Here is a 13453-nt window from a genome sequence, read left to right as displayed (position 1 = left end):
AGTATAATATTTTATTCTTACTAACCCCAAGCAAGTGTGGAATAGTACATAGTAGGGATGTAAAATCCCAGTTAATCAGTAAACTGGTTAACCTTCTAAGCAGCATTTTGCTTCCACCGTCCTGGGTAGTGGGCTGCCTCTCCCAGCTCCTGTGTTGGAGGGGGGGGGGGGATAGCTCTGCATGTGGAGGGATCAGCTTCTGCTCCTGCCCTCCTCCATGGGAGGGGAGGGGGCAGCAGCAGAAGCCAGCATTCCCTACAACTTTTATGCATGCCCTACAGCAAAAAGCTCCCTCACCTTTGATTCTGGCTACCATAAAGGTCTACAACTTTTTTTTCCTTTGGTATGCAATGTTTCTAACTAGTTGATTGCCTCCCCTCTTTGCCTCAACATTTGTGGAAAGGGAAGGAAAAGATCCCATTTGCTCATATATTTTTGATCCACATTAAGGATGCTAAAATGTGGTTAATTGACTAATTGATGGAATTTCCATCGACTAGTCGATAGGCACTTCCGCATTCCTCCTTTGAAATATACAAGAGCCCCAGCGGCGACTCTTGTATATTTCAAAGGAGGAATGCAGAACTCCGCGCACAGCCCAGGGCCAGCAGGAAGTCCCACTGACTCCAGCGGCAAGCAGGTGTCTTCTTTAAATGCACAGAAGTCCCCAGAGGGGGCTCGTAGCGGCATGCAGCGTAGCATGGAGCCCGGGATCAGTGGGGACTCTGAGTCCCCCGCTGACCAAGAGCTCCATGCTACGCTGCATGCCGCTACAAGCCCCGATCCGTGATTCAGCTATTCAGCAGCTGTCCCTTTGAACCACGCATCTGCACAATTCAAAGGGGCAGCTGCCTGGAGCCCAGCATCAGCTACAGAGGGCTCCCTGGGAAATGCTACGGGGAGCCCAGGATAAGTTGGGGAGTCCCCTGCTGATCCCAGGCTCCATGGCTTTGAAATACACAAGAGCCCCCGCTGGGGACTCTTGTGCATTTCAAAGAAGGCACCCACATGCAGCCGGAGTCAGCGGGAGTTCCCGCTGGCCCCAGGCTGTAAGGGGAGTTCCATATTCCTCCTTTGAAATGTACAAGAGCCCCAGTAGGAGGAATGCAGAAGGGCCTATGGACTAGTCAAAAAAACTATCCAATAAGCAAATGCTTATCAGATAGTTGACTAGTCTTTAACATCCTTACTTCACATCATTACACTACACACCAGCACCCTACACTAATGATTCTTTTGTACCCTGTTTTCATTCTTCTGGATAGGAAATCTTTCTGCTTCACCCGGCCACCTGGAACAAGATACAGGTCCACAGATGTTGCTGGACCAGAGTGTCCCAGTTTACAGAGGTGCAACTTGTACAGCCAAAGCTCTGACACCTTTTGTATTATCGAACAAGACATTCTAGATAGTGCTTGGTACTGCCATGAGTTCAGGGACTGGATGTGATGACCTCTGGAGGTTTCTTCTACTTCTATGAGTCTATACAGGCAGTCCCCGGGTTACGTACAAGATAGGGACTATAGGTTTGTTCTTAAGTTGAATTTGTATGTAAGTCGGAACTGGCTCCAGATTCAGCTGCTGCCACTGAAACTGACCAGGGGCTGACTACAGGAAGCCGGAGGCAGAGTTGCTCTGCCCCCAGCTTCCTGGAATCAGCCTGATCAGTTTCAATAGCTGCTGAATCTGGAGCCTGGGACAGAACAGCTGGGGCACTGCCCGGTAGGTTCCCACAGGACCAACCCGGCAGCACCCCAACTGCTCTACCCGAGGCATCCCGCAACAAAAGCCTGCTCTGCTGGGGGGGGGGGGGGCACGCACTAGCTGTGCCCCCTCCCCCCCAGCAGACCAGGGACACCCAAGCAAAGCCGCCGCCTGGGCGGCTTTGCTCGTTTGCCCGGGAGCAAAGCCGCCCAGGCAGCGGGACCCCCGCCGCCTGAGCGGCTTTGCTCCTGTCCCCCTGGTCTTCTGGGGGGGTCCAGCAAAGCGCTGGACCCCCCCAGCAGACCAGGGACACCCAAGCAAAGCCAGGCAGCGGCTTTGCTCGGGTGTCCCTGGTCTGCTGGGGGGGGGGTCCAGCGGCTTTTCTGGACCCCCCCCAGCAGACCAGGGGGACCGGAGCAAAGCCGCCCAGGCGGCGGGAGTCCCGCTGCCTGGGCGGCTTTGCTCTGGGGCAAACGAACAAAGCCGCCCAGGCAGCGGCTTTGCTCGGGTGTCCCTGGTCTGCTGGGGGGGTCCAGCGGCTTTGCTGGACCCCCCCCCCCCCCCCAGCAGACCAGGGAGACCAGGAGAAGCTTTTCTCGCCCCGGAGGACACGGGTGGCGAGAAAAGCCCCGTTCGTAAGTGCGGATCCGACATAAGTCGGATCCATGTAAGTCAGGGACTGCCTGTAATTCCAACATCCAAGAGTTTTGCTTGTATTGAAACAGAGGGGAAATATTTATGCAAGCATCCAGATCCAAAAGGTGCATACACAATACTGACCCACAGAATTTTCAGCGTCACCACAATTTTAAAAAGCAAATAGCAAAATTACTGCACATCTCAAAGGCTGGTTTTCCCAAGAGGGAAACTTCACCTGCACCAAAACTAGCACCATACTTTCAGCAAACCACGTACAGCAATAATTGTCTATTCTATTCTTAGCAGTGTCTCACTTTCCTCTTTGAGGCAAATTAGCATAAGGTAAGATGGAAGGCACATTACTGACTGCTGCCCTTCTTACTCCTTATATATTCTCTCTATGCTACAGAGCAACCTTTGAGATAACATATCCTAAAAGATTCAAAATCCTCTGTTTGCATGGAGGGTGCAGAAATTGTGAAGGTGTGCAGAGCAGATATAAAATATATAAAAGCTAATTTAGCTCAGTAACAGGATTTAATTTAAAAAAAAAAATCTAGGAAAAACTGTGGTAGGAACCAGGAAGGAAAAATGTACAGCATAACTCTCTAGAGAGGCGCAACAGTGAAACTAATATGACACGAACAAAACTGGGAGACTTTTTTTCTTCTCAAGTCTCCAAACTGGGGGAGGGGGGTTGAAGAGGAAGTTCCAGACAAGGAAGATTTTTCCCAAATGTCATCAATAAAGGAAATCTGACTATAGGTGGGATTTTGAAAAGTGTCTTAGTGCCTTAAGATGACATAAGAAGGGCTAGACTGTATCAGACCTAAGGTCCATCTAGCCCAGTGTCCAGTCTTCCGACAGCAGCCAAGGCGGGATGCCCCAGATGGACAGGGAATCATCAACTGAGCCATCCCCATTGGATGCCCCATTGACTTATTGTTACCAGTAGTAGTAACAGTATGACCATAGCACCTAAAAGCCACAGATATAGATCAAGACCCCACTGTGCTAGGTACCGTACAAACAGATCAAAGAGACAGTCCGCGCTGCTAGAGAACTCACATTTAAAGTATAAAACAAGAGACAGATGGAGGAACAAAAGTAATCAATGACATAACACTGGTCATAACAGAGGGCAGTAGTATCAGCTCACCAGTTTCCGAACCATTCTCAGGTTTTCTTATAGGTATCATGGCCAAGGAGAGCTTTGAGGAAGTATTTGAAAGTGGATAACAAGCTTGCTTTGCAGATGCTTATGGAAAGTACCACTCAAGCCAAGGGGACAGCTTGAGACAAAACGCGAAGGTCTTTGTTTACACATAAAATAAGTGGGTAGGGCAAGCTGGCACCGAGGGTTAACTGGAGTTAGGTTTCAAGAGGTCCATAGCAAATGGGGGGATAACAGGCGGGGAGAGCGGGGAATGGCTTGTACTCTAAGGTTGTGTTTATACTATACTCTAAGCTCAGACTCTGACTCAAGTTCCCCTTTTGTCCTCACACAAATCAGTCAGACTTGGGTCAGAAAAAGTAATGTTAAAAAAAGTTTATTTGTGTAAACGCGTAACCAGTTACACTTTTGCAGGAGGGGACTGATGCTCACCATCCCCGCTCCCCTGCTGCCTCTGATTGACAGGAAGCTGCAGGCAACCCTGCCTCTGATACAGGAACTGGGGGGCTATGGGTAACTATAAGGATTAACCGATGAGCCAAGGCTCATCGGTTAATTGTGTATGCATTCACATCCTGACTTGTGTTAATATGGTGCAAACCCCTGTGTGGCAAACCAGTCTCCACTCATGGGTTCGCAGCAGTGTAAAAATCACACCTTTAGCTAAACATGTACAACTGTGTGTTTAAAGCAGGCCGTAGGTGCTTTTGAAAACCCTATTCCCCCCTGAGCCACTAGACAAGGCAGAGCACATGAGTAGCAACACCCCTTGTACAACCTGCCGCTGCCTCAGCTACAGACAAACCGTGGGCCTCATTCTATGAGGAATAACACCTTTTGTCGACAGAGTTCTGTTGATAGAAGGCATTATTGCATCTACATTGTCCTTTGCGTCCACACTCATGTCAACAGAGCGGCTTGCTTTGTCGACAGAACTGGATGTAGTCTAGACACTCTTTGTCGACAAAGCCTCTGTTGACAGAAGCCTGTAGTCTACACGTACCCTATCATCCCTAGTTAAAAGCATGATCTGCCTTGTAGCTCTGTTTCACTTCAATGGACTTGCAAAACCATCTCTCTCCAGCAAAGGAATAACCAGAAATTTCCTACACTTCTCAGCCACAACAAACTACCATGCAAAGGACCCCACCACACTGCAAGGAGAATTGGGATGCATGAGTGGGAAGCTAAACACAAACTTTTACTTTATTTGCCAACATTATTTCCTCCCACTGGCCCATGGTCCACAAAGAACCATATAAAGGAAACTTATATCCTGAAGCAGGACATTTGCATGATAACATTAAGAGGCCCAATTTTAAAATGTTGCAGTGTGTATATGGGACAGCTGTTCATTTAAAGATGATGTATATCTGCCCTGCCCCCAGCTATCATCCACCAGCTTCCTAGTAAGTTTCATATTCTTGGTGACACACACAGTTTATTTCATCCTATATAAATCATTATTGTGCAGCCCCAATATTTATTCCTTAAACTCTCTATATCATCCTTCACCTCCCATATCACTAACTCCTGCTGACAGCACTTACCCCATATCTTTCATCTCCCGCTCCCCATGCTGCCCCCATATTTCCTTTTAGCTTCCCCATACCGCTGCCCTCACTCCTACTTATTTCCTCTCATCTCCACACCCACTTTCCTTAATTTGCCCAACCCCCCCAGAATATCCCCATGTGTCCCTTCCAGACCCTACACCCCCTTCTCATACCGCCCCTTGTCTTTGCCATGTCCTTCACCTTCCCCCCCTCCTCAATATAGACCCGCCCCCCGCCCCACCCACATACCCGGTACTGCCCCGTGTGCCCCAATACCCCTGCCCCGACAGTTCCCATCCCTGGAGCTACTGCAGCCCCTGCAGATCCCCCCCCGACACCCCGCCCCTTCCCCTCTCGCCCCCCAGCCCCACCCCTTACACCCCCTCGCCCCCCCGCCCCTTCCCCTCTCGCCCCCCACCCCCACCCCTTACACCCCCCACCCCCCCCGCCCCTTCCCCTCTCGCCCCCCACCCCCACCCCTTACACCCCCCACCCCCCCGCCCCTTCCCCTCTCGCCCCCCACCCCCACCCCTTACACCCCCTCGCCCCCCCGCCCCTTCCCCTCTCGCCCCCCACCCCCACCCCCTCACCCCCCCCGCCCCTTCCCCTCTCGCCCCCCGCCCCCACCCCCACCCCCCCCCCTCGCCCCTTCCCCTCTCGCCCCCCACCCCCACCCCTTACACCCCCTCGCCCCCCCGCCCCTTCCCCTCTCGCCCCCCGCCCCCACCCCTTACACCCCCTCGCCCCCCCGCCCCTTCCCCTCTCGCCCCCCACCCCCACCCCTTACACCCCCCACCCCCCCCGCCCCTTCCCCTCTCGCCCCCCACCCCCCCCCCTTACCCCCCCACCCCCCCCCCCTTCCCCTCTCGCCCCCCCCCCCACCCCCCACCCCTCTACCCCCACCCCCCCCCCCCCCCCGCCCCTTCCCCTCTCGCCCCCCCCCCACCCCCGCCCCTTCCCCCCCCCCCCCCCCGCCCCCCTCCCCCCCGCCCCCCCCCCGCCCCCCCCCTCGCCCCCCCGCCCCTTCCCCCTCTCCCCCCACCCGCACCCCCTCCCCCCCGGCCCTACCGCACATGGTGCCTGCGCGCGGGGTCAGCCCAGCTCTGCTCTGCGGGCCGCGCCGCTCCTCTGGCCACAGCAGCGGCGGGGGCGGGGCCGGCCGGGCTCCAGGGCGCAGGCGCCTCGCGCGCTCTGCCATTGGCTGGAGCGCCGCTGCCGTGGCACAGGGGACGTGGCAGCTCGAAGCCGGATCCGCGTCCGCGTGCGGGGAGGGAGGGTAGGTGGGGGGAGGGGCTGAAGGGGGAGAAGGGTAGGTGGGGGGAGGGGGATGAAGAGGGAGGAGGGTAAGTGGGGGGAGGGGGGAAGGGGAGGAAGTGGGGGGAGGGGAATGAAGAGGGAGGAGGGTAAGTGGGGGGAGGGGGATGAAGAGGGAGGAGGGTAGGTGGGGGGAGGGGGATGAAGAGGGGGGAGGGTAGGTGGGGGGAGGGGGATGAAGAGGGAGGAGGGTAAGTGGGGGGAGGGGGATGAAGAGGGGGGAGGGTAGGTGGGGGAGGGGGATGAAGAGGGGGGAGGGTAGGTGGGGGGAGGGGGATGAAGAGGGAGGAGGGTAGGTGGGGGGAGGGGGATGAAGAGGGGGGAGGGTAGGTGGGGGGAGGGGGATGAAGAGGGAGGAGGGTAAGTGGGGGGAGGGGAATGAAGAGGGAGGAGGGTAAGTGGGGGAGAGGAGCAGGAAACAAAAGGGGATGGGGAGTGGAAATGAGGTGGGAATTTGGAGGACCATAGGGAGGGGGAAGAGGAAGGGGGATGGGGACAGGCAAGGTGGCAGCAGAAAGTTGGACCCAACCCAGGACCAATGGAAATCCAGCAGTTGGCCCATATTGGATGTGTTTGTTGGTCTCAGTGCACTTCCCACATCCCTGCAAGGGCTGCAGTTAGCACTAACTGTCCAGGCCTGAATGGGTCTGGAGCCAGAACTCCCCTCTGCCCTGTACATCAAGGCTATGTCTACACTGAAAATAATCAGCTTAGCAGCATTGCACAACAGGGTTTTTCTTGTGCAAGAAGGGGTAGTGCAGACAGCTTCTTCTTGCGCAAGAGCCTCTTCTGCAAAAATGGTGGCTCATTATATATGCAAATGAGGCTCGGCAATATTCCACGCTTAGCCTCATTTGCATAGCTCTGGCGCAAGATCACGCCAGTGTAGACATAGCCCAAGGGTTGGAGGGTAGTATAGGAGAAGTGGGCAATGTTCCTGGTCTGTACTATAAGTGCATGTTCTAAGTCAGACCCCTGTTTCTTGGCTGTAACCAGGCCTTCTGGAAGCTTGTGACTTGGTAGGCATGCTAAGCTATGCCCAAGCATGCCCTCCATTTCAAGAGAACCGTGTCTGTAGCCCCCACAAAAGCCAAGAACTATTCAGTTATAACAAACATCCAATAGGGGATTCATGTGGGGAGCAGAGGGTGTGGAGTAGCTAAGGGGATATTTGTTGGATCTCATCCAGTTTCTGTGTCAATCATGAAACCTAGAAAATACTGTTATCTGAAACAAGATGGATGAGGGTAATACTTTTTATTGGACCAACTTCTGTTGGTGAAAGAGACAAGCTTTGAAGCTATATGGAGCTTTTCCCCTCAACTGAAGAAAAGCTGTGTGTAGGTTGACAGGCAAAGCGCTGGACGAATACTAAGGAAGGTTAAGTCCCTGCTGGTAAAACAGTCTAAACCCTGGATAGACAGCCCTTCACGTGTATTAGGGAAAGGAATCAAGTGATCAGGGAAAGGCAGGTCCAAGACCAGGAGTTTGGGGGGAGGGGGTGTTATCAGACTATGATTTAAGCCTAGTCAAAGCTTTTACTTGATTACAGAAGGCAGTTAAGGGCTGTGCTCCATCATAAACAAAAAATCACATAAGTAACTATGTCAGGGGACAACAGTTGTGTATTCTTGTGGGCATCGTGGACCTAGAGAGCAACACTTGAAAGCAGTAAAATACATTGTGGGTTAAAATTGAAAGGAACGAAAATAATCCATTAACCCTAGATGAAAGTGCTGAGTGTTTAGAAGAGAGATGCTGAAAACATAACATGTTAATTCTACCTCCCCACCCACACACAATACACAACTGGTCCTGCCCATCCTAAATGAAGGATTCTTGATATACACGGTTAAAAAGAAGATAAAGTCACATGACTGCTAGGTTTCATCATCAGATTTCTGTGCTCTCAGGCACAACCCCAGCAACCAATCACTTTTTGCATTGTAAATCCCCGGGGACGGTTATTTAGAACTCAGGTTTGGTAATTAGTTTTGAGCCAGAGCTTGACACAGACCACCCCATTTACTAGCTTAGCAGGAAGGAACTTTGAGTAGGTAGCAAGGAATGAGAGCTCAAACTCACTGCATGGCAGGTGAGTATGGTAGGAAGACACCTATGAGCTATGACTATAAGAGAAGGCTTTGTTTTTTAAGTCAGTGATGATGTTATTGGTGACACTTCATCTGAGGATCACAAAGCACTTCATTAGCAATAATTAAGCCTCAACATATTATTTGTATTATCCCATTTTATAGATGGTTAAACTGAAATACTGAAAAGTTAAGTGATTTGCCTAAATTCACAGTGGCTGGAACTCCTAGCTCCCAATCCCCTATTTTAACCCCCTAGACAGCACTGCAAAATAATGAAAAAGTTGAAAATAAGATGTATATTGCTGGCAGGAGCGCTCTATAAAAAAGCCTGTTTAAACAGCAGTAAATGGAGAACCTGTGCTGCCAAAAGCTAACGTAGTATGTGTAAATTCAGAAAAAGCAAGCTTTCAGCAAGTCCAAAAGTAAAGGTAATTTCCTACAATTTTAAAAATCCCTCAGACAAGTTTTCTTTAAAAAAAACAACCCCATGCTGGTTTTCAAAATCAGCATTGTCGCTTCAAGCTGAAATTGACTTGAAAAGCATAAAAGTACCCAGGATACATATCAACAAGTAAATTGCATAATCATCAAGTACACTGCAACTAGTAACCTAAATAAAGAAACACATTTTAAAATGATTTTTTCAGTATTTATTTAAATCAAAGGCTATGTCTACACTATAGACTCTTGCACAAAAAATATGCAAATGAGGTGAAGCATGGACTATTGCTGCATCTCATTTGCATAATTGAGGCTCTTTTTGTGCAAAAGTCTTGCTAAAAACGGGGCCTCATTAATTATTCAAATGAGGCGCAGCAATATTCTATTCTTTGCCTCATTTGCATATTTTTTACACAAAACGGGCAGCATAGTCATAGACAAACTGTTTAGTTTTTCCCCACCCTTCTTTCTAATGGTGGAGTATTGACCTTAAATTTTGATCTTCCTCACTCTTGTCTGACTCTGTATGATCCTATTTTAACAGATTTTAATTAAGGGACAAAGTAATAGGATATCCTTTGACAAGTAAATAATCTGGATTTTGAGTAGATGGACTACAAGACTGAGTAATTCAGTAAAAGAACTGTTTCCCTGGGAGAAGGGAAATCTACTAACCACTCATGCCTGTAGAACTGAGAATAGAAAAAAACCTCTCCATCCATCTACTCCTCACTCAATGATGTTGTAAGGATCTATTTGGTCAATGACACATGAATGGCATCAGCCTCAAAGTGCCACCATCTATCTTTTCACAGCCAATCTTTTTTCTTGGTTGTGTTTTTTGTTTGTTTTTGCTATTTCATGTAAGACCACTCCAGCATTTTACATTCTCATGCTGAAACTCACTGTTGAATTTTGTACAAGCCAGAAGCAACAAAGAATCTGAAGAGAGGAATCTAGATTTATTGGGCATGAAAGACCAGCTCCTACTTTCAGTGAAGCCAATAGGAAATTTTGTCAATTTGAGTGGGAGCAAGGTCAGGACAAAGTCATGGCTTCCAAAGCACCCAAGAAATGCATAGACTCATAGAACTGGAAGAGACCTCAGGAGTCATCAAGTCCAGCCCAAAGCAGGACCAATCCAACTAAATCAACCCAGCCCCGGCTTTGTCAAGCCGAGACTTAAACACCTCTAGGGATGGAGATTCCACCACTTCCCTAGGGAACCCATCCCAGTACTGCACCACCCTCCTAGTGAAACAGTTTTCCCTAATATACAACCTAGACCTCCCCCACTGTAACTTGAGACCATTGCTCCTTGTTCTGCCATCCCTCACTACTGTGAACAGCCTCTCTCCATCCTCTTTGGAACCTCCCTTCAGGAAGCTGAAGGCTGCTATCAAATCCCCCCTCACTCTTCTCTTCTGCAGACTAAACAAACCCAAATCCCTCAGTCTCTCCTTATAGGTCCTGTGCTCCAGCCCCATAATCATTGTGGTCACCCTCCGCTGGCCCCTCTCCAATGCATCCACATCCTTTCTGTAGTGGGGGGCCCAGAACTGGACACAATACTCCAGATGTGGCCTCACGAGAGCCGAATAAAGGGAAATAATCACTTCTCTAGATCTGCTGGCAATGCTCCTCCTAATGCAACCTAATATGCCATTAGCCTTCTCGGCTACAAGGGCCCACTGCTGACTCATCTCCAGCTTCTCATCCACGGTAATCCCCAGGTCCTTTTCTGCAGAACTTCTACTTAGCCTGTAACTATGCTTGGGATTCTTCCATCCCAAGTGCAGGACTCTATACTTGTCTCATCTGATTTCTTTTAGCCCAATCATCTAATCTGCCTAGGTCACTCTGGGCCCTATCCCTGCCCTCCATATGGTCATTAGTATCATCACAAATCCTGGGTGTATTTATTACCAAAATGCTACCAGCACAAGCACTTCAGAAAAACTATAGAGTGATGGGTATGGGTATTCCAAGACTGAATAGACAGGAGGCAGAGGTCATTTTTCTAGGTGTGTATGCTTAGGAACTAGTAATGAATGGTTCTCACACACCAAACCCTTATGTAGATCCTTCTGGTACCTATAAAATGAGTTACAGGGCATCCCCGCTCTGTTGCCCCGATATATATCCATTCATCACTAAAGTTGTTGACACTAGTAGGAACTAATGTATCATAAGTCTGCCCATTCCCTGCTCTTAAGTCATGCAAAAACAAAAAACCCCAATATTCTGCGCAAATGGAAGTTAGCTGTGGAAAAATAATTCCTTGAAGTTGTTTCGCTATAAATCCAAGCTTTTTTGGAATGTATCTTGGACTTACAGCGAGGATGGCCTGACCCACAGACAGCATGCACATTCAGTGACTCTCAAGGTTGGTTCGAAGGGCAAGCAGAGCAGTTGATGAAAATGCCAGCTCAGGGGGAAACTAAGTGCCAGCTATCTATGCACCTGCTAGGTAAAAATATCCCAAAACAATAGTTTTGCAATTTTCAGTGACCCACATTTTGAATAGGTGACTTAAGTAATCTGAGCTATTTCTTCTTGCTGCTAGGCTGAAAGAACCTGCCTCATGAATCCCATCATAGTGGGTAATGTTTGCTGATTGCTTCACATCATGCAAAGTTATATGATGAGATGTACTGCTATATAAAAAGACTTAACAAGATGGTTTTCTTTAGAGACTTAGAATGAATCACATCCTGGTGCTCTTTGACCCATGAGTAGTTTCAAGATGAAAATTTAGATAGTCATTGTAGACTGTCTATAAAAGAGAATTGCAATAGCTTAGTTTGAATGGGGGAGGGGGTAAATCTTGTAAAATATTTTGAATGTGTATCTGCAAACTAAGAGCAAGTTAAGGTATCAGTGACAACCCAGAGCTCTTGTATTTTTCCACAGAATAGTAAACATTCTGGCTGCGTCTAGATTGGCATGATTTTCCGGAAATGCTTTTAACGGAAAAGTTTTCCGTTAAAAGCATTTTCGGAACATTGCGTCTAGATTGGCACGGACGCTTTTCCACAAAAGCACTTTTTGCGGAAAAGTGTCCGTGCCAATCTAGACGCGCTTTTCCACATAAAAGCCCCGATCGCCATTTTCGCGATTGGGGCTTTTTTGCGGAAAACAAATCTGAGCTGTCTATGCTGGCCCTTTTGCACAAAAGCTTTGTGCAAAGGGACTTTTGCCTGAACGGGAGCAGAATAGTATTTCCACAAGAAGCACTGATTTCTTACAGTAGGAAGTCAGTGCTTTCGCGGAAATTCAAGCTGCCAGTGTAGACAGTTGGCAAGTTTTTCCGGAAAAGCGGTTGATTTTCTGGAAAAACTGGCCAGTCTAGACACCGCCTCTGATGCACAATATTCATATTCATAATCTTATTCTCATTTGTAATGTGTGGTACATTTATTTTTATTCCAAACACTATCTCATAGTACACCTTTGATTTGTCCAATACCAGCAATTCAAAATGTGGCTTTCGTGACTGTCAGCTACGGCACCTGGAGTTGTACTTATGGCAGACCATAAGTACTGAAACTAATCTTCAGGGTTCAGCGCTCCTACTCTCAGAAAGTTGCAGAAGCAGGGTTCCTTTGAAGGAGCTTGACAATTTACATGCAGAACTGCAGGGACAATCTCTCTTTATTGTTTGTACAGCACCTAGCACAATGGGGTCCTGGTCCAAGACTGGACCCTCTAGGTTCCACAGCAATACAGGCAATTGTTATCCTGCCATTAAACATTTGTTTTATTCAAGTTTAATAAACCAATGCCTTTTCACTTAACTAACAATAAGGGCAGGTTTTTTGTTTTTACTTGCTAAATTGACATTGATTTGTAAGCATCACTTTGACACGTGTAAATTTACATATTGTTTATTAAGAGAAAGTTAAGAATATGGACACCCATCAATTAGTTTTTAAATTGCTGAAGCTGTGTTTCATATTTTCCCTCATGAGTGCACATTTTTATAGTGAATAATAGTGACCTTAGTTCCTTTTGTCTGGGGATACTTTATTGGGAAATGTTGCCCAGTGGTTATAGCAGGGTGCTCTGAATCGATGTACTTGCAGTGCCATGTTCTCCAATGGACCTACTGTGTGAACGTGGGCAAGCAGGCCTACATGCCGGGGAGGGGCAAATGCACTCCTCCCATGATCCCCCAAGTAAGCATGCTCCAGCTGGCTGATTTCCCTCCCCTCCAACAGGAGTAGGGATGTTAAATATCGGTTAATTGAATAGTCAAGTAACCTCATGAATTCTTACCAGTTATTCTATAGTCCCCGGGGGTGGGGCCAGCAGACAGTGCGCTCCAGCCCCACTCCTGGTATGCAGAGCATGGGGAAGGGAAGCTTGGGCAGTGCATTGCTCCTGCCTTCCGCCGGCTGAAGCACGCTTACTTGGGGGACCATGGGGTATGCATTCACACCCTGGTGATCCACATTTACAAAAAAAAACATCCCCCAGAAATTCCTGCATACGAGCCTGGCAAGTAAGCACCTCTCTGTATCCCTAGT

At 48.9% G+C, this 13453-nt stretch overlaps 1 protein-coding gene across 4 annotated transcripts in view; it reads right to left on the bottom strand.

Annotated features, from left to right (window-relative positions):
• The window catches only part of GFPT1 (glutamine--fructose-6-phosphate transaminase 1), a 63900-nt gene extending 57613 nt beyond the window's left edge, over positions 1 to 6287 (bottom strand). For all 4 annotated transcript variants that reach the window (XM_089773863.1, XM_075910965.2, XM_089773864.1 and 1 more), the window contains exon 1: positions 6142 to 6287. In XM_089773863.1, the coding sequence (XP_089629989.1) occupies positions 6142 to 6271 (130 nt within the window). In that variant the 5' untranslated portion in view covers positions 6272 to 6287. The remainder of the gene's footprint in view (positions 1 to 6141) is intronic.
• Positions 6288 to 13453: the final 7166 nt, after the last annotated feature.

This window comes from Pelodiscus sinensis, chromosome 28 (genome assembly GCF_052426305.1).
Source record: "Pelodiscus sinensis isolate ZL-2025 chromosome 28, ASM5242630v1, whole genome shotgun sequence".
In the NCBI taxonomy this organism is placed as follows: Eukaryota; Metazoa; Chordata; order Testudines; family Trionychidae; genus Pelodiscus; species Pelodiscus sinensis.
The sequence above is the reverse complement of the archived record's forward strand: the minus strand, read 5'-3'. Positions and strand labels throughout refer to the sequence as shown.